The sequence below is a fragment of the Dendropsophus ebraccatus genome, chromosome 10, assembly GCF_027789765.1.
Source record: "Dendropsophus ebraccatus isolate aDenEbr1 chromosome 10, aDenEbr1.pat, whole genome shotgun sequence".
NCBI lineage: Eukaryota > Metazoa > Chordata > Amphibia > Anura > Hylidae > Dendropsophus > Dendropsophus ebraccatus.
The window spans coordinates 69876476-69898260 of NC_091463.1; the positions used below are offsets into that span (position 1 = coordinate 69876476).

At 41.2% G+C, this 21785-nt stretch overlaps 1 protein-coding gene across 1 annotated transcript in view; it reads left to right on the plus strand.

Moving 5' to 3' along the window:
- The window catches only part of GPC3 (glypican 3), a 329376-nt gene extending 308307 nt beyond the window's left edge, over positions 1–21069 (plus strand). The window contains exon 8 of the mRNA XM_069943175.1: positions 20779–21069. Coding sequence (XP_069799276.1) covers positions 20779–20960 — 182 coding nt within the window. The 3' untranslated portion in view covers positions 20961–21069. The remainder of the gene's footprint in view (positions 1–20778) is intronic.
- The last annotated feature ends 716 nt before the right edge of the window (positions 21070–21785 follow it).

The window sequence follows — 21785 nt, forward strand, 5'->3', positions numbered from 1 at the left end:
ATAGTCATGATACCAGTGTTTTATAAGAGTCTGAATGAGCAATCAGAAAACTGGACAGTGGTTAAAGTTATTGTAGGTTTGGCTAACTTCATGTTTTAATTCATTGTGATGTTTTTGTGATATTTTGCTTGTCATGGTCTTTTTTGCCCCTTGCATCTTATTCTAAAGTGGACTGAGCCCACCGCCTTCAGAAGGTTTCGGCTAACTGTCTAAGGAGTATCGTGGTTCCTGACTCTCCACAGACAAATTATGTCACTGGAGAGAAGAGTTGGATGTGTTGTTTTTTTCCATCCCATTCTTTCAAGAGACTATTGTTCTCCGTTCTTGGGATTGGTCAGGGTCCCAGCATTTGGACCTTAGCTGAACAGCTAGTTATCCCCAAACCTGTGGACATGGGTTAAATTTGCATCTTGTGTTAACCCTTTTTGGTTCCCATTCAGATTTAGCAAAATTCAGCATGTCGTAAAATTGGTAATTTTTAACCTTGAAATTTTTTTGTAAAAACTCAACACAAAGCCAGACTGCTTCACGCAGTGGGAGAAGAACATGTACGTAAGTGCTAAAACAAACAAAATCTAGATACCAGATAACTAAATCATGTGGACTTTAACCATTTTGATCTACCCTAACTCTTATATCTTGAGCCAAGGACAGTGAATCCATTTGTTGAGAACAGGTGCTTGGCCTAGGCAAGGCATGTTAATGTTCTCAGCTACTAATCGGGTGAAGGGCACATTGCAGTAAGTTGGAAATATGAGGTTATCATGGACCCACCATAATGTGTGGCCATATTAAAATACATTTTATGACCCCTAGAGAATCTGACCGTGTAGTGGGTTGATAAATGGTTGAAATGTGCTAGTATTTTATAATCATATTACACAAAAATTTTCCGAAAGTAGGCAGATGGCTCACTGAACATGAGACATTTGATGGTGGATGTCTGCCATTACACTACTTAGCCATAAGCATGAGGACATCCACTATTGGATTTGGCCATTTTAGGTAAACGTCAGCACAAGAACTGTTTGTCATGGACCTAAGACTTAGCACAAAGGTTACACAAAGACTCATGTCTGACTCATGGGTACAATACAGCAGACTGTTGTGTGAGCGGAGTCTTTTCTTCAGTCATACAGTTTCCATGTAATATGACTGCAAATTACCACAACATAATATTGGAACAACATCACCATACTGCTACTAAATAATACTTCTATACCATGACCACATATTACTATTGCATTGTGACTGAATAAAACCACCACAGTGTTATTGAATGAAAAAAAAAAAAAAAAAAACATTATTGCCACCATGCAGTGACCATATAGTAGTAGATTCAAGCTATATACTGGCATTCCTACATGTTATATAGCTGAATACAATACAGGCAGATTAAGTGATTGAAGGGGTATTCCACTTAAACATAACTTTTCATATGTTGCTCCCCATGGTGAGACTAACAATTCTCAAAACACTTGTAATTATCTATTCATTCTCCTTCCCCCAGTTCTCAGCTACTGCTTTCTACTGAAAACACAAAAATCTGTGTGTGAGCTTTTCTCTCTTTCTCCCCTCATCCCCCCTCCCTTCTGAGACAGCTGATATAAACAGGTCCCTGACTGGCTTTTTCTGCAACATTGTAGCTTCCTTTTAATGCTGGGAGAGTTATTCTGAGGTCAAGTACTCACTGCGATTAATCCTCCCAGCATTACAAAGAAGCTACAGTGTTGCAGATACAGCCTGCCAGGGACTTGTTTACTTAGGCGTCTCAGAAAGGAGGTGGGAGGAGGGGTAGACAGAGAGGAAGGTTTACACACAGGTTTTTGTGTTTTCAGCAGAAAGAAACAGCTCACAACTGGGTGAAGGAGACTGAATAGATAATAACAAGTATGGAATGAATTGTTAGTCTCACCATGGGCAGCAACATATCAAAAGTTATGTTTGAGTGGAATACCCCTTAAAGAGGCTAAATAAGTTTCATTTGGGTCATTCACTTTCCCCTTCTCCTAGAGCACCATGAAGACTTCTTCCAGCAGTTATATGCCAATCTAATGCTTTAACACAATACCAGTGTCCTACTTTCTGCATGCACCCACTTTGTACCCACTGAGTACACAACAGTGCTTCCACTCAATAGAATACCCCCCATGCCATCTTTTCAGCAATAGTGCCTCCATATTGTACCTACACACAGTGGCGTAGCTATAGGGGTCGCAGCGGTCGCCATGGCGACTGGGCCCCTACGCTAGGGGGGCCCGCACGGCCCCCCTTGCCACTTGTCTCTGAGCATCCCAAGAAGCTGCAGCCGCGCAGCTTCTCGGGATGCAGAAATCGTTTTGCTGTTCCGCCCGCACAGTGAGCGGGCGGAACATTAAAGCGATCAGAATACAGGAGCAGGACCTGTCAGCGTCCTCCTCCTGTATTCCCTCCTGTAAGCCAGCAGCCTATGGGAGGCCGGGACGTGACCTCTCCGGCAGGCGTGATCATGTGAGGTCATCACGCCTGCCAGAAGTCCCGTCCCTGCGGCTCGCAAGATGGAGCCCGAAGAGGAGGAGGAGAGCTGCTGCCTGCAGCCACACAGCGCGAATTAGGTGAGTATGATGTTTGTTTTTTTAGGGGCACCTCTGGGGGCATTATTAGTATATGGGGGCACCTCTGGGGGCATAATTAGTATATGGGGGCACCTCTGGGGGCATTATTAGTATATGGGGCACCTCTGGGGGCATTATTAGTTCATAGGGGAACCTCTGGGGGCATTATTAGTTCATTGGGGACACCTCTGGGGCATTATTTGCTCATGGGGGCACCTCTGGGGGCATTATTAGTTCATGGGGGCACCTCTGGAGGCATTATTAGTATATGGGGGCACCTCTGGGGGCATTATTAGTTCATGGGGGCACCTCTGGGGGCATTATTAGTATATGGGGGCACCTCTGGGGGCATTATTAGTTCATGAGGGCCACCTCTGGGGGCATTATTAGTATATGGGGGCACCTCTGGGGGCATTATTATCTCATGGGGGCACCTCTGGGGGCATTATTAGTTCATGGGGGCACCTCTGGGGGCATTATTAGCTGATGGGGGCACCTCTGGGGGCATTATTAGCTCATGGGGGCACAGCAGGGAATCCTACATACAGGGGGCACAGCAGGGGATCCTACATACAGGGGGCATCCCACACAGCGCAGTTACTATGGGAGCCTACAGGAGGGAGAAAGGAAAGGAAGTTGCTAGAAATGTGCGGAGCCTAAATTGTTTGTCTCTGAAAAGAGGTTCTGAAGAGATGAAACGTATCTGGAAGAAATCATCATGGAGGTCTGGGCCGGATGGAGAGGAAAAGGGAAAGTGACGCCTCAGATCAAAGAAGACGTCACCTGTGAGTCCCTGTATGACACTTTTCTTATTTTGTAGAACATCATTTAGTAGGGGTGCCCCGAGGTGACAGCTACTACATTATCTGTACTCAGAGATATCACTGTATTATCTGTAGTGTTACATAGGACTGCAGGTGACATCTACATTATCTGTACTCAGAGATATCACTGTGTTGTCTGTGCTGTTACATAGGACTGCAGGTGACTACTACATTATCTGTACTCAGAGATATCACTGTGTTATCTGTGCTGTTACATAGGACTGCAGGTGACTACTACATTATCTGTACTCAGAGGGATATCACTGTGTTATCTGTGGTGTTACATAGGACTGCAGGTGACATCTACATTATCTGTACTCAGAGATATCACTGTGTTATCTGTTCTGTTACATAGGACTGCAGGTGACTACTACATTATCTGTACTCAGAGGGATATCACTGTGTTATCTGTGGTGTTACATAGGACTGCAGGTGACATCTACTACATGATCTGTACTCAGAGATATCACTGTGTTATTTATGCTGTTACATAGGACTGCAGGTGACTACTACATTATCTGTACTCAGAGGGATATCACTGTGTTATCTGTGGTGTTACATAGGACTGCAGGTGAAATCTACTACATTATCTGTACTCAGAGATAGCACTGTGTTATGTGGTGTTACATAGCACTGCAGGTGACTACTACATTATCTGTACTCAGAGGGATATCACTGTTATCTGTGGTGTTACATGGGACTGCAGGTGATATCAGGTGACTTCTCCAGGTTGCAGAAGTTCAAACTTCATCGTGCCCTGCTGACAGTTTATTATGGGAGTTGTAGTTTTGCAGCATGTGGCTCTTCAGGTTGCAGCACTACAACCCCCATCGTTTCCAACTGGCAGTTTATGATGAGAGTTGTAGTTTTTCAGCTGGAGAGTCAAAGATTGGAATACAATGATTAGACAATGACACAGTACAGTCCATTAATGATAGGGGGCAGTAGTGCAGTACATGAGGTGGAGGCAGTGACAATGCATTAGAACATGGTGGCACATTAGAGTAGTTGGATATAACGTTAGATATGACTTTGCCTGATCGGGTGAGATGGGGGGCCCCAAGCTAACATTTTGCACCAGGGCCCATCAGCCTTTAGCTACGCCCCTGCCTACACAGTAAGGCTATGTTCCCACAGTGTATCTTTTCGTAAAAGTACGGGCATTGTTGCAATCGGCAACAACGGCCATACTTTGTACGAAAGGACACGCTGCCTTCTACTTCTATGAGATCCTGGCTGGAGCGTATACACATAGTATACACTCCAGCCGGGATCTCTCGTGGCGCCGTAGAAAAAGTGACATGTCAGTTTTCTGCGGGCGCTATTCATTGAATGCCCTGTCAGTGAACACTATGGAGCGAGCGGCTGCAGCTGCACACTGCTGTAGGGAGTTCTGATGCGGGCGCGCTCAGATGCGCCCGCATCAGAACTCTGCGGCCTGAAAGATCATCCGGCCGGTACTGCAGTATGATCTTTGGAAGAGACCGTCCGTTTGTGACCCGGTCGGGTCACGCAACGGCCAGTCTAATACTACGTGGGAACATAGCCTAATAGTGTATTTTTTGTTACATTATCACAATAATTGTGTCCCCTTGTTGCCTTGCTGCTACACGGTTATGGTCCCCCCACACGGAGTTAGAGTGCCCCCTTAGTATCAGCCTACATTAAGTGTCTGGCACCTCATAGGCCTGAAGTGCCTGCTGTGGGGTGGGGTGTAACCTGTGGCTTCCGAGGATGCAGATAGGGAGCACAAGGGGGCAGTTTTAACCATATAATCCCTCTTCGCATACACTCATGCCCCAACTAGTTACGTTTTTCTGCTGAAGTAGTCCTACTCAGATGTTCTCCATAAACTCTGCTATCTGCTAGCTAAGGATTAAAATGGCAGGGAAACAAATAGAGCTGTATAATTAATGTGTATTGTTTGATATGCCCCCCAGACATTGGCTTATTTTAACAAGGAACAGATTTTTGGAGCAATTATTAACATTGTTTCTCAGGGCCAAAAGGTTCTCAGTGTGAATTCACTTTGAGAAATGTTATGTGAGCACATATCCCAGAGAGCGGGGGGGAGTTCAGCCATGGTTTCACTTAAAGGCTGGAAAATTGTCATTAGTTAAAGCTACGGTGTTGGAAATTTGTACATGAAACCTTTTGCTCCTGAAAAGATTAAGTATTGTGAGGCAATTTATTGCAGGTGTATTAAGCGGTATCTGTCCTACACGTCTCCTACATATAACATCAACTGTCGAGGGGCAAGCGGTTTGGTAAGGCTAAATTTCAACAAACAGATCAGATAGATTAAGGGTTGTCAAAAAAATTTCCATTGTTTTCTTGTGGCTATGTTCCTTCTACGTACTGATAAGTGCTAACATCGGCCATTGTTGTAAAACAACGGGCAGTATTGAAGGGGTAGTTCACAAAAAAAAGTTTTCTTTTAAATCAATCCGGTAAACAGAAAGAAGATGAGGGCACTCACCCATACGTTGCAAAATTTCTTTCTTTATTCAAGTGTGCAGTTTAAAAATTTCCATGAGACATCTCTCGTGTGGGCAGACGCCGTACCGCTTCACAGTATTAACATTATGGCCATTTCACGCACATGCGCATGCGCGTTTTTTAAAATCAACTGGTGCCAGAAAGTGCCAGAGATTTGTAATTTACTTCTTTAAAATAATCTCATGTCTTCTGGTACTTATCAGCTGCTGTATGTCCTGCAGGAAGTGGTGTATTCTTTCCAGCCTGACACAGTGCTCTCTGCTGCCACCTTTGTCCATGTCAAGAACTGTCCAGAGCAGTAGCAAATCCCCATAGAAAACCTCTCCTGCACGCTAGACTGGAAAGAATACACAAATTCTTGCAGGACAGGCAGAAGCTAATACATTCTGGCAGACTTGCAATTTTTTAATAGAAGTAAATAACAAATCTCTGGCACTTTCTGGCACCAGTTGATTTGAAATAATTTTTTTTCGGTGAACTACCCCTTTAATGATCATGCACATTATTTCCAGCCATTGTTGTTAGCGTTTATCAACACATAGTTGGAACATAGCCTGTATGTGATCTGTCTGTTATTTATTTATTCCACAGCTTTTAAATTTTAAGTGGGTACTTCGGCCAGGGAGGGGGTCGATGAAAACAATAACATCCACTTACCTACCTGGCTCCAGCGCTGGCACCCGCATTCCTATGAGCTGATCCCCTGGTGTCCGGCATCTTCCTGGTTTGAGACAGCTCAGCCTTTTAGCAGCAGAGGCAGGACATGACACCACTACAGCTGCTGAATGGCTGAGAGGCCTTCCACACTATTTCTTAAGTCCTGTCTCAGACCTGGAAGGGGCTGGACACCGAGGGACTGGAGCGGCGGAATGTAGGTGGCAGCACTGGAGCTGGGGTGGTAAGTGTATATTACTATTGCCAAAAAAGGGCTACCTGCCGGAGTTCCCCTTTAATGTAGATGCTGTTATTTCTTCTTGTAGAAGCTGTGGAATAAGCTTGCCAATTTGGTCTCTGCCCCATTAGGGCTTACTATCTACATTCCTATCTGTATGTTTTTGACGTGGGAGGAAATCGGAGGAACTGGCGTACCTGGACACCCAGGATCTAAGTGCTATGGAACCAGTATAAACTATTAAGCCACCGTGCTGCTCAGAAAGGATTGCTTTTTGGAATAGTGTGCCCTTATGAAAAACATTGTATGTCTCCACATGAATTAGAGAAACAGATCGTTGATCGCTGATATCTGGCTAGTCCTGTGTCTTGAGACTCTTAAATGAGGCTCCATGGGCTCTTCTTTTCCATATCCACATGAATTAGGGAATCTACGATACAATTAAAGTGAAAAAGTGCATTGGCTGACTGTTTTTTAACTGTTTTCTTTGAGTTACATTATAAACTATAGTCCAAAGGTGTCTTTGTAAATGAAGATAAAGGTTTATGGGACACTAACATTGCAAAAGAAACATCCCTAAATCTGTGCCGAAATGCATTCTAAAATACTGATGTCCCCGACTCTTAATTTTGTGTCCTTGACTATAAAACAAATATGAATAAACTTTCCTATTTACCTATTGAATTAGACAAAAAAAAATAAAAAAAATTTGTGTGCTATTTTTGCTATTTGTGTATATATATATATATATATATATATATATATATATATATTTTTTTTTTTTTTTTTAATAAATGTAAAAAAAAGTGTAGGGGAGGCCTAAGGGCTTTTAAAAGAGACATTTTTGTTAACCATCGAGCACATGTAAGTTTCCATAACACTCACTGACTAGATGCTCAGTTATCAGTGAAAAAAGGAAACAGAATTGCAGCTCAAGATGGGTGGGTGTCCCAGCTGCCAGACCTCCTCCAATCCTTTATGATATGTCTGATTGACATGTCATAAATGGCTGTCTGTCTTCAGAAAACCCTTTGAATTAACATTTCCACTTTGATCTTATTTTATCTTAAAACAAAAACTGCAGAACTGCAGCTTTCATGTAAGTGGTTGAATCCCTTGACATCATCTGATTCTTATTTATATCTGCAATGAGTAAGGCAGTCTAGTGAATGGAGATGTATACAAGTAATATTGGGCACCTATTTTTAGAAAGCAGATAATGTTTGCAGCGGGCAGCCCCTAAGCAGAGTCATTGTCATTATTACTGTAATAGTAAGTACTCACTCATACTGTACAGATTTACGGTTCTAGGAAATGTATTTTGTATTGAACATCTACATTTTTAAAGCTAAATCTTTCAATAAGGGGAATATGTACTATAAAAACCTACGGGAAATATAGCGAACAGTCGTACAGCCGTCAGTTTTTAAATGTGTATGGTCACCTTAGCCATTCTTTAGAGCTGAGTGGCATCATCTGCCAGTCTTTCTTTCTTGTTGGCTTCCAGCAAGTCTATCAGACCAGTCATTTTGGTGATACTGTTTAGTTTGATTTTGTGTAGATTTTTTTGGCACTCATTTAGTGATTAGATAATTAGGCATTTCACTGATGCCATAGTTTGCCATGGTCTGCCCATCCTGAATACAGACTCCAAATAAAATCTGAGTAAGGCCATGTTTACACATGTGACCGTGTCACAGAACAGCCGCTGTCTGAGATGTTCACTTGGCCGATACTGCAGTATCGGCTATGTGAAAATCACTTTATCTTAATTAGAATGCGGGCACATTAAGGTGTGCCCGCACACCAATTAGCCATAGCACACAATGTAAAGTACAGTTGTCAGCTCTGAGCCACACTTTACATTGTCTACACAGTCTGCCTTGTGTGGCCGCTGTTCACTGAATAGCAGCCACACAAAATAGACTTGACAGTTTTCTGTGCAGCCACATAGAATCCTGGCCGTGGTGTATACAGTGAGTATACACTACGGCCGTGGTTCCATATTCTGTAATTTAATCGTTTGCTGTCATTAAACAACGGCCCTTATTGCAAACCTGCAACAACAGCCGTTGTTTAATGTAAAATACACTGTGTGGAAGAGCCCAAAGCCTGTAGGAATGATGCTGTGAGCCATATAAAAGGTTATTGTAAGAGTGGATGACCCAATAATAAACATATGATTAATACTTTCAATTTTCTTCCTAATAAATCCCCCACACATCTAGTAAACCAGTGAGTACAGGCTCCTTCATGCAGTGACTCAGAACGCTGAAGAAGATGATGGGAAGTGTTTGCTTTGATGCGGCATTCATGAGATCTGCAGACTCATATGTTTTAGGTGGGGCCTCTGCCTGTAACAAGTCAGGACCTACACAGACTAAACACAAATATTGTCCTATTGCCTGTATTGTCTGGATGAAGTAAGAGGTGATTGTTTGCTTTTAAGGAATAGATTTTTCTCTATAAGGTACATCACCTGGCAGCCAACATGACACAACCCTTTATGTTTCCTATACTTCTAGCAAGTGACTCTACTGTACCATCCAGTAATCCAGCATTGTCAGCAATGACATTTAACCTGGTGTTGAATTTTACCTGGACTATTGGATGGTTGTAGAATGGTATCTGAAACTTTCCTGTAAGGTTAAACGGGTATTCTGGGTAAGTACACTTACTCAGAGTGGGGGGATCTGCCCACTGGGACCCTCTGAAATCTAGAGAATGGGGTCCCAAGTTCTTGTTTTGAATGAAGCAGTGAGCCATGCATACACCCCCCTGTTCCACTTATTGTCTATGGAACTGCTGCTACTGAAGGTAGCCTAGCGGTGTGCTCAGCTATCTCAGACAGGGAAGGGTTTCAATTTAGAAAACCCCTTTAAAAACCATTACTACAACTACCAGACATATATGTATGTGAGTGGCCATGTATACACTCTGTTCATGGCCTCTTACTTTACATTTGTTAGGTGGAATGCTTTTGTACCAATCCCAGTAAATCTCCTATGATGTACAGATGATAAGCAATGCATACAGCGTATATATCACCAACCCGTGACATCTACTGTACATTAAAAAAAATGTCGGTAAATCACACCCGTAACCCCTCCATTTGTATAGTTTTCCTTCAGTTACTCATTACTCATTTACTCATTTACAACAAGTTTTTTTCCTGTGACCTTTTTAGTGAATGGAACTTCTCAGCAACTTCTGCCACTCTTATAATGTACAGTGGGCGGTATAATTTACTATATATTACTGGCATTTTTTATTGGAATAATATTGTAGAAGCACATCAATGCAACTTCAGAGATTGTACCAATGGTGTACACCAATTATATGACCCTCAGGTCCAGTTACTATGACTTGATATGAACAAAACAATACCCAGAACTGCGAGAAAGTGACGCACTTCCATTATATCACCACATCTGGGCAGCACATTTCATTGTTTCATTACTGCATTGTTCCGTGCCTGGACTATGGTAGACTTGCTGCTACCATTTCATGTTCACATGAAAATATAATATAGCATTTCTAATTAAAAATAAGGAACATGGTCAATATACACTATATACACTACCGTTCAAAAGTTTGGGGTCACATTGAAATGTCCTTATTTTTGAAGGAAAAGCACTGTACTTTTCAATGAATATATTTTAAACTAGTCCTAACTTTAAACAAATACACTCTATACATTGCTAATGTGGTAAATGACTATTCTAGCTGCAAATATCTGGTTTTTGGTGCAATATCTACATAGGTGTATAGAGGCCCATTTCCAGCAACTATCACTCCAGTGTTCTAATGGTACAATGTGTTTGCTTCATTCAGAAGGCTAATTGATGATTAGAAAACCCTTGTGCAAGCATGTTCACACATATGAAAACAGTATAGCTCGTTACAGAAGCTACAAAACTGACCTTCCTTTGAGCAGATTGTGTTTCTGGAGCATCACATTTGTGGGGTCAATTAAACGCTCAAAATGGCCAGAAAAAAAGAACTTTCATCTGAAACTCGACAGTCTATTCTTGTTCTTAGAAATGAAGGCTATTCCATGCGAGAAATTGCTAAGAAATTGAAGATTTCCTACAACGGTGTGTACTACTCCCTTCAGAGGACAGCACAAACAGGCTCTAACCAGAGTAGAAAAAATAAGTGGGAGGCCGCGTTGCACAACTAAGCAAGAAGATAAGCACATTAGAGTCTCTAGTTTGAGAAACAGACGCCTCACAGGTCCACAACTGGCATCTTCATTAAATAGTACCCGCAAAACACCAGTGTCAACATCTACAGTAAAGAGGCCGCTGCGGGATTTTGGGCTTCAGTGCAGAGTGGCAAAGAAAAAGCCATATCTGAGACTGGCCAATAAAAGAAAAAGATTAAGATAGGCAAAAGAACACAGACATTGGACAGAGGAATACTGGAAAAAGTGTTGTGGACGGATGAATCCAAGTTTGAGGTGTTTGGATCACAAAGAACAATGTTTGTGAGACGCAGAACAAATGAAAAGATGCTGGAAGAATGCCTGACGCCATCTGTTAAGCATGGTGGAGGTAATGTGATGGTCTGGGGTTGCTTTGGTGCTGGTAAGGTGGGAGATTTGTACAGGGTGAAAGGGATTCTGAATAAGGAAGGCTATCACTCAATTTTGCAACGCCATGCCATACCCAGTGGACAGCGCTTGATTGGAGCCAATTTCATCCTACAACAGGACAATGACCCTAAACACACCTCCAAATTGTGCAAGAACTATTTACAGCAGAAGCAGGCAGCCGGTATTCTATCGGTAATGGAGTGGCCAGCGCAGTCACCAGATCTGAACCCCATTGAGCTGTTGTGGGAGCAGCTTGACCGTATGGTACGCCAGAAGTGCCCATCCAACCAATCCAACTTGTGGGAGCTGCTTCTAGAAGCGTGGGGTACAATTTCTCCAGCTTACCGCAACAGATTAATAGCTAGAATGCCAAAGGTGTGCAATGCTGGAATTGCTGCAAAAGGAGGATTCTTTGACGAGTTTGATGTAAAAACAATGTTATTTCAAATACAAATCATTATTTCTAACCTTGTCAATTTCTTGACTCTATTTTCTATTCATTTCACAACGTATGGTGGTGAAGAAGTGTGACTTTTCATGGAAAACACTAAATTGTTTGGGTGACCCCAAACTTTTGAACGGTAGTGTGTATATATATATATATATATATATATATATATATATATATATATCAAAAAACAGAAACAAGATCCGCGGAAACACTTGTCCGATGCACAGTCCCCAAGGGGCTCGACTCGTTTCCCCAATCTCAATAGTGGAAGCAGGTAGAGGACAGCATCATGTTCCAATTAAAACGACTTTATTGTGCCAGTCTGCATAACAATGCAACGTTTCAGCTCTTGGACCAGAGCCTTTCTCAAGCATGAGAATGAGCATGCTTGAGAAAGGCTCTGGTCCAAGAGCTGAAACGTTGCATTGTTATGCAGACTGGCACAATAAAGTCGTTTTAATTGGAACATGATGCTGTCCTCTACCTGCTTCCACTATATATATATATATATATATATATATATATATATATATATATATATATATATATATACACACACACACACACACATATTTTTCCTTTATGCATCAGGAAAAAATTAATTCAACACTGTTTTAGTGTTTTTGCTTCTTGTGTGACCGTCGATAGAATGGTTGTTATTATGTCTCCCAAAGCTTTTCCAGAGTTCTGCAAGACACAGGATTATAGTATGTCTTTCTTTTAATTTATTGCTAAGTAGGTGAAGTAGCTGCCACTTGGAACACGGAGCATTTGCTTTGCCAACCCTCTCAGTTTTGCTCCTTGCATGACCTGTCCTGTTATATGGGAAATGCCAGTACAATGGCCGCTATAATGTTTGTTACTCCACTTTTCCAAAAACAATTGTAACAACCCATTCACGTTTTTCACTTGACAGAAGACAGAAGAGAACAGCTTAAAGCCTTATATTTACGTGATATAATATATATATATATATATATATATATATATATATATATATATATATATATATAATTTTTTTTTTTACATTGGGGGAAATAGCCTGTAAAAGTGAATGGCTGTTTGCGCTGATATGCCTAGTCCTGAGCTTTGAAGAAACACTAACCATTCCCTATGCAATTAGCATAACTTGTGATAAGGTGATAAGGTGTCTGTAACAGCCATAAGGCAGAGAGTACACACAAGGGTGTTGAGTGGAATTGTACAGTAACGTTGTAACCAGCACTCTCTGGGGGCTCCCATGCTACAACTGTGCGGAGCACTGCAGGGGATGTGTTTATCCTGCTCTGCTGTGTTATCACTTGCCAGATAGCAGGACCAAATGCAGCTTTATTCCATGGAGGTGATTCATAGTCTGTTCAGATTTTTTTTTCTTCATTTGTAAATCTTTCCAGTCAGGGCGGGTTCCAGGGTCCTAGGTTATTAAGGGTCACAGTGGGCCCCTTACGCCTGCACTTCTTTCATCCACCCAGTATATTGTGCATCAGTATTGTTACTAGTGTTATTTCGGCATTCTTTTTGCTGGACGTTTTGGTGGATATACTGTATGTATTTTGGTAAGTTTGACATAAATATGTTCTTTACCCAAAAGTTCGAATTTAACCCATTTCTGCTGGAAACTATTTGGACAGCTAGAAGAATATTTTCTACATTTGTGGCAGTAATAACTATGATTTATATAAACTTTTATTGTTTACTATTAATATATTTAGGGCCCCCATGCACACGTTAAGAAATAAGTCTTCTATTTGGCCAGAAAATAAGTCTGGAAATTATAGGACATGTCCTATTTTTGTCCATAGAGCTATGAGAGCATCTGGAATTCTGGACAGCTCCAGATGTGTATCTGGAAACTGTCTGGAATTTCAGATACAGTGCTTGCCAGCCCAGGACAGCATCACCATCCAGGCAAGTACCATCAGGTGCTGCATGTGACCCTTTGAATATGTGCACTGTTAATCAGGAGACCATACAGGTAAATGTGGCACTGTGTGTGATAGGGCAAGGAGCCATTGGCTCTTGGCCCTGTCAAGTACTCTTCTGGCTGGAGGCAGAATTTTGCATTGCTGTTTACTGTATAGTCCATGTAGACAGTGCTCTGCACCAGGCCCAGGGAGTATAGTGCTGAATTTTTAATTAAGTTAGCATTTTTTGTCATTTAAAAAAAACTTTTTTTTCAAGAGAAGTCGGTAGAAGTCCGCCCATTACCTCTTGGCACTGTGTCATGGGACCTAGATGGACTGTCAATGCAAGTCCATCGCGCTGTCTGGGTCTACGACCCAGTGTGGGGAGAGGAGCGTGCAGCAGAGCGGTTGTCTTCCCACTCATTCTACTGATCGGTCACAGTCTGAACACTCAGAGCCCAAACGATAAAAACTTTTGTCTTGTCTCTCTGACGTATCAAAAGTTTATTGTAACGACAGGTACTCTTTAAGTTAAATCTAAAACTAATTTAATACTGACTAAAAATCTCAGGAGGTTCACTCGTCTTTAATTACGAGTTTAAGACTGAATTCTGCATCCATCCATTGGCTGCTTCTGTCTATGGCCAGCTGTAAAGAACCACACACCGCAAGCTATCTCTAATGATGCAAATTATTTTCTTTTCTGGAAAATCGCTCCCATTTTTACCAGTACAGTTTGTAAGCACATACATTTTCTTTTACAATCAGAGCGTTTAATCAGTAAGAACCAAGAAGAATATGAAGCAAATACTCAATCTGTTACGACCGAAGGAACAAATTTCCATCATTTGGAGCTGATTATTTAAGGAACTTAAGCATAATGATGTTGGCATGGAGTGATTTTTCCATAGGGTGCAGATGAAGCCTGAGGTTGGGAGGCCAGTCCTCCCTATGCGGAAAACTGGAAAACCACATCATGCAATTTTCATGTAACTTATGATGACCGGACACATATGAGCATTTTACAGTATGGGTTTGACAGTTAGGACTTTAGAATTTTTCATAGAGTAATTATTAGAGTAAGTATTATTATTCAGGGAAACATATATACACTTTATCATAATAACATGAACTTGAATTAAAGTGAAGTTCCCAAGCCAATTCTGTTTATCATCATGGGCAAACTGATACTTATACGGTAGATTAAAAGCCTTCTTGGGCGAGGTTTTTATCCTCTCTGTACCAGTCCATGGGTTTGGGTATATATATATATATCCAGCGTCCTGAAACCATTCTGAATAAGCTGAATCTTTTGCATAAAACATCCCATTCATTGACCCAGACCAGGCTTATGTACCATTTGGCATAGCTGCCCTCTGCTATGTGGCAGAAAGCCAACTCTTGCCTCTCTCTATATATATATATAGTAAACCATTGGCAAGTGGTCTGTTTATTGCTTACACATATTGATGCTATAGCTAAGCCCCCCTCTTCTTATGGCAGAATGTTCTCATTCATATTGCTGTATCTGGGATCTGTAGTCTTTTGGCCCCTATTGTACCTCTATATTCTTTCAGTTTTTTTATGGAGGCAAATCATTGTATGGTTGTATAGAGTCTTACAAGCATTTCTTGAGGAACATATAGAAGCACACTACATCAAACTACATAGAGGCCCACTAAGGACCCTATCACACGGAACAATAAATGGCTGAATCGGCACTATCCGGCCAATTATCGTTCTGTGTAATAAACATTACGATGAGCCGATGATAACGATCATTGGCTTATCATTGATATAGGTTTGGACCTATAATTGTCGGGTGCTGACTGCCGGCGGCTGACGATTTCCAAACTGTATACATTACCTATCCAGGCTGCAGGGCTCCTCTTGCGCTCTGCTTCTCCCCGGGTCCTGCGTGTTCCAGCTTCAGAGCGGCCTGTTTGAGCTGACAGGCCGCTCAGCCAATCACAGGCCGCTGAGACAGGCCGCTCTGAAGCTGCAGCACGCAGGACCCGGGGAGAAGCAGAGCGCAAGAGGAGCTGTGCACCATGGATAGGTAATGTATACAGTTTAAGCAAAGCTGTAAGGACATTGGTAACAATGTCCATGTAGCCCTTGTTAAACGATTGTCGGGCCGTGTAATAGGTCCAGTAAACGAGCGCCGATCTAGCAGATTGGCGCTCGTTTACAGTTATTATCGGGCTCCCATCGGCCCGTGTAATAGGACCCTAACTATGAACCCGTATTGTGGTTCTTGTACTGCTGTGCCTATGATTGATGCATTCAGGATCTACGTATGTGAAAGTGATAGTAGCCATTGTTCCTATAAATTTACCTCTGGTAAAATCAAAGCCCATTGCCTTGACCTGTACGTTTGGTATTGTGAAATAAGCAAACGCATACTGAATACAACAGTCATTAATACAATTAGAGGCTCTAAATGAGGTGATAATAAACCGTGTTTGCTTCCCGTCACTTTTGTTTACAGCTGAAGATTCGAACCCTGGTGTTTCTTAGTTGAGAATTCACAAGAACATTTACACAGTATAATCTTGTTTTCAATGCTTTTACAACAGGTGTTACTGTGTAACGTAGGAAATAATGTTATCAGCAAGTGTGCGGAGCTTGTGCTAATGTAATTGTGTAATGTGCATGCAAAGCAATGTGAATGAATAGTGATCTCACTGTTCCCAGCTGAGCTCAGGCAGATGTAACTAGTATGCTGCCTTATTTGAAAGTAAAATAGAGGTTGGAATCCATAGCAGGACCCCTATAATTATCATATGGCATATATAAACTTGGACTTATGTAAGGGGGATCATGGGGAAACTGTTAGACTTCTAGACTGCATGATCCCCATGTGATATTAGCAGAACTTATATTCTGTATATACGTAGTCTGAGATTAACGAGAAACTCTTTTAGCCAATCAAAATATTACGTCGGTGAACAGCATTGTCAGCAGTTCCCAATGTATAATATTGGGATTACACTCTGTTTAATGTATACAACTGGAAAAATTCCAAACACCTATGGTTATTGGAGTCCCCCATTGAGATCTATTTAGCGGATACATGTGATTGTTTTCTTCTTTCATCCACTGATCGTTGGCTCATGGGCCAATTATCAGGAATGAGGATTTTGGTCATTTACCCGATAATCGGTATGTACGAAGAGCCTTTCTCTGATCCTAGAGCGCCCTTCTATTGGGACCCACAATGATTAGATGTAATCTGTTAGAAATCCCAGAAGCAAGTGTTCCATTTCCCTGCAGTGCTTCTACAAGGAAAATAAAGTATTACACAACCCTCATTAAAATCAATGGCCCATGTAATGTATGGATGTGTCTGGTTCCCCAGAGCTGGTGACTGCTCTTTGCAGCCAATATCCACTCTGGTGACAGTTCTGACTTGAAGACACTTTTCTATCGACTCTCTATGCCCTAATAGGCTAAGTTCACACAATGTTTTTTTTCATGTCCGTTTATAATTTTTAAAATGACGTCCATTATTTTGTGGATTGGCCGCCCGCCAGCCTCTGCAATGACGGCTGTTGGTACATTATTCTAGTACATTATTGTTCTGAACAACTAAAAAATAACGTCCGGTGTTTGCAAAAGACATCAAAAAATAATTGACATGATCATTACTTTGACGTCCGTCGTTTTATACACTGTGTGCATTGGACATCCGTCCTTCCATTGACTTCAATAGCCTTACCCGTAGACCACATCACTATTGTAAATTGACATATTTAATCATATGACATCATAGAGAAATTGCAAAAAAAGCAAAAGGAAAAAAAATTGGAAGATATCTTTTATTTTTATAGTCCCTTAATAAAAAATAAAAAATAGTGGCAGAGCTCTTTGTCAGACCCCCCTGACTTATCCGTGCCCCCTATTGTTTATTGGAATGCAGAAGATGACCTTTCATCCAGACTGATCCACACAAATAGTAATACTGGACATGTCTGAACTAGATCCTTGTGGGGTCGCAGGACATTCCCAGGAATTTAGAAGTATCCATTCCAACCAGATCAGCCTTACTTAATTGACGTACAACAGTTTCTAGTCTAAAATAAATCTAGCAAATTCATCTCTTTTATGTCACTAAGTGGAATTTATAAAGTTTCTTCTGAACTGGCATTTCCCCAGCCTGGAGAGATTAAATTAATGCAATTATTTATACAATAAATGAGTAATTTATCATGGTTATCTAAACTCTGCATGCAAACTCTTGAGCTGGCGAGATAAGTGATGTGATGCGGTTGTATTGAACGGTGATGGGGTTGATACACACTATATGGCGCATTAAGAAGACTGAAATAACATTTCTTGCTAATTAAATAATCCTTTTTAACCTTATATAGTAAGAGTTTAAATCCTCCTCATGGAAACTGGTGGTCTGGGATATTGTCTAGGAGACTTCATTGTCAGATTTTTGTGCTGGAAGAACCCTATTGTTAAGGGGGGTTCTTTTGGTTTTAGTGGTCTATCTCTAGGACAGGCCATGAATGTTGGACCACTGGGGTCCAACCTCTGAGGCCCTTGGCAATCAGAGATCAATGCGCTACTGTGAGCGTCATGTCTCTAAGTCTGGGTTCACACTACGTTTTTGCAATCTGTTTTTTCATCCATTTTTTTTTGGTTGCAAAAAAACGGATGCATTTGTTACTAAGGTCAGCGCGACCGCTGCATCTGTAAGGCTCCAGACAGAGAATTCTCCCTCTACTGAGGGAGAATTCTCTGTCCGGTGTCCATCGGGGCTCTGCGAAGTGTTTGCAGAGCCCCGATGATAGCCATGGAAACCGAAAGCCTCAGGCTTCTGGTTTCCTGGCTACAGAGGCCAGCGGATGGAGGGAGGGAAGGCAGGGTGTGCGCCGGGCGCGTAGCCATGCCCTCTTCCCCCTCCCCTCTCTCCCCTGCCACTGTCACAAGATTGTGAGAGGGGCAGGGGACAGAGGAGAGGGGGCAGACATAGGAACATCAGCTTATGGGATCATTATGATCCCATAAGCTGATGTCCAAAAACAACCTGGGCCCTGATGCATCAATGACCCCAGGTGGTGAAAGGGTTAATTATGGAAGTCAATTGAAAAAACGGACGAAAACGGATGTATACAAATGCATCTGTTTTTTGCAAAAAAAAAACTGATGGAAAAAATGGATTGTAAAAATGTAGTGTAGGCTTTACATTGTTTACACAGGCATTGTATGAAGCTTGTTGGCACTAGTGGCTGTGTCTGGTACTGCATCTCATTCCCTCCATTGTTGTGGATGTTACATCCCCAGTTATAAAACTTTGAAGGCCTTTCCTATCAATATTTAAATCTCAGGGAACAGCTTTACTGCTTGCTTGCCCTATAATGTCACTGCTGTACAAACTAGGGAGAATGTGATTCCGTTAAATTCATGGGCAGCTACTGCATATATTAGTTTGGTCACGGTACCAGCTATGATTTTCTGTGGTTATGCATGACGCAGATGGCTGCGATAGGCTAAAGTGATCAGGTTTTAGCACATCATCCCCAACATGTTAGAAACAATTAGCCATAAGGTCATCTAGTTTGAAGATCGTAGAGATAGTAGATTGAGGAGATAAGTAGCTTTTTATGGTACTTTATATGATTTAAGGGATCATTTGAACCATCTTATACATATAAACATTTTAAAAAAAATTATTTTATTTTTGCAGTTTTTAATACCAATCCATCTTTTCTTAGCATTTGTGCTTTGTGTTTCACCTGCTTTCCTGCTTTGCTTTCCTTCAAAAAAAAAAGCCACATCTATGTACTATGTACCTAATAAATAAGGTTCAAGAGGGGAGTGTTTTTAGAAAAAAATTGATCTTAAGAACAAGAGGACACAGTGAGAGATTAGTTGGGGGACAGATCAGAAGCAACGTGAGAAAAAATTATTTTATTGAAAGAGTAGTAGATACCTGGAACAAACTTCCAGCAGAGGTGGTTGGTAAATCTACAATAACAGAATTTAAACACGCCTGGGATAAACATATATCTATCCTAAAATAATAATAAAGAAAATACTAAAAGGGCAGACTAGATGGACCCAGTGGTCTTTTTCTGCCGACAATCTTCTATGTTTCTATGTACATTTGGTTATAAGGCATAAGTGGTTGTCTGATTTTATCCAGATACTGAAACATGCTCTTTTTTTTAATCTGTTCCTATTTTATGATTGTCATGTTTTATTTATTACATTTGGTACATTATTATGGAGCAGCCATCTTGCCTGAGCTGTTTTTAAAAAAATGTAGAAGTATGCTTTATTGCAAGCCTCATATACATAGGCACAATAAACAGGAGTTGGCCCTTATCACTTTTAGGAGAAAGTTTTCTAGGAATGCTCTGTGACCTCTATTACTATACAAGAAGGGGGAAATGGAAGCTGTGATCATCACCTACTGCAAATAGTCTGATCCTGTCTTATCTATTTACTGATATCACCTCTTATTGTGATTCTGGCTGTGATGGTAAAGAGGACATTGCTGTCAAGTAAAATTTACAAAACAGGAAGTCTTGACTTATTATTAGGACTTTTCAGCTAAAACAACAAACTTCAAGATTTCAGGATAATTTTATAATATATTTAGAGTAGAATAGAAAACTTGACAAAAAACATGTTTAACATAAATAATTGAATGAAACAATAGGTAATTTTTCCATTAGAGAGAATGACTAGTTTGGACACCCCCATCTTAGATTAAAAGTGGAAAACTATTACTATAGTTTTCAAGTTTCAGTACTTCAGCCCTTATGATGAGCTATTATTGATGGGAGACCACAATGTAAGTGGTCCGAAAAATCAGAAGTCCACTATAGTGGAATATACAGATTTTTATATTTTTTACATTTTTATTATTTTTCCAAATTATCTGTTTCCTTAAATCTTTAATGAAGGGGTAAAATGAAGTAAAGTAAGTTTTGTAAACCTCTTGGATGTCTTTTAGGGTTGGCACTGTAAGTAATTACTATGTCTTCTTCTTGTTTTCAGAACTGGACTATGATTTGGACGTTGACGACGTTCCATTTAATAAGCAGATGAGAAACCAGCAGGATCAGAATGGCAGAGAAATAACCCACCACCCGCCTGGAAGTGACAGCATAAAGACTGTGTCGGCCAAGCCGCTTCTTCCCCTCACAATTACCTTGTTAGGACTTGTCTCAGTGAACTGATCCTCCAGTCTTAACCCTTTCCTCTTCTGGTAGCTACATAATGTTCCTAGCCGGATTTTACAATTTATAACATTTCCCGGGGCCATTGTTAAGTCTTCTTGAAGAAACAAATGACTTTTATATAGTAATATTATTAATGTATTAATAATAAAGAACATTTCTTTGTTCACAGATTTTATTTACAGTGGTTTGGTGGCGTTTTTGAGACTCGGGCTCCATGAATACATTGTTCCTTAGTTAATCATTTTATGGCCACAGACAGAAAGGGAATGTGAAGACTGATTGTATGTCATTGACTCACGCCTTTAATGGGTAAATCCGAGGGCCTCCCCCCCTTTGTACATGGAACGACACATTCAACTATGAGTGATGGTCGGGAGACACATTCAGCAAAAATGGAGGAGACACATGACTGTTTTTGTAAATACTTGCAGGCTTAAAAAGAGAAATTTTCCTAGAGTTATGCATTGTGCCATTTGTCTCTTATTCCTCCAGCAAATATACGTTTTGTACATGAATAGAACGGCACCAGTGTGGGGAAGCCGGTACCGGGGTCCTTTTTTTTAAACGCTGCCCAATTCCCGAGCACGGCACTGGTCTATAACCGAGAACCGGGCGGGGTTGAAGCACTCAAAGCGGACTGTCCCACCCCAGTGGGAGGAAACCCCCTTCCCTCTGTGATGCGGCTTCATTGATTCTAATGGAGCTGTTATTCAGCCAACACTTATTTAAGGTGAATAGGCCCCTTAAATTGTTAAACCCCTATTAGACAGGGCACGAGAGGGAGCAAGCCAGTCAGGTCAACGCTCACTTTCTCCTCGTTCC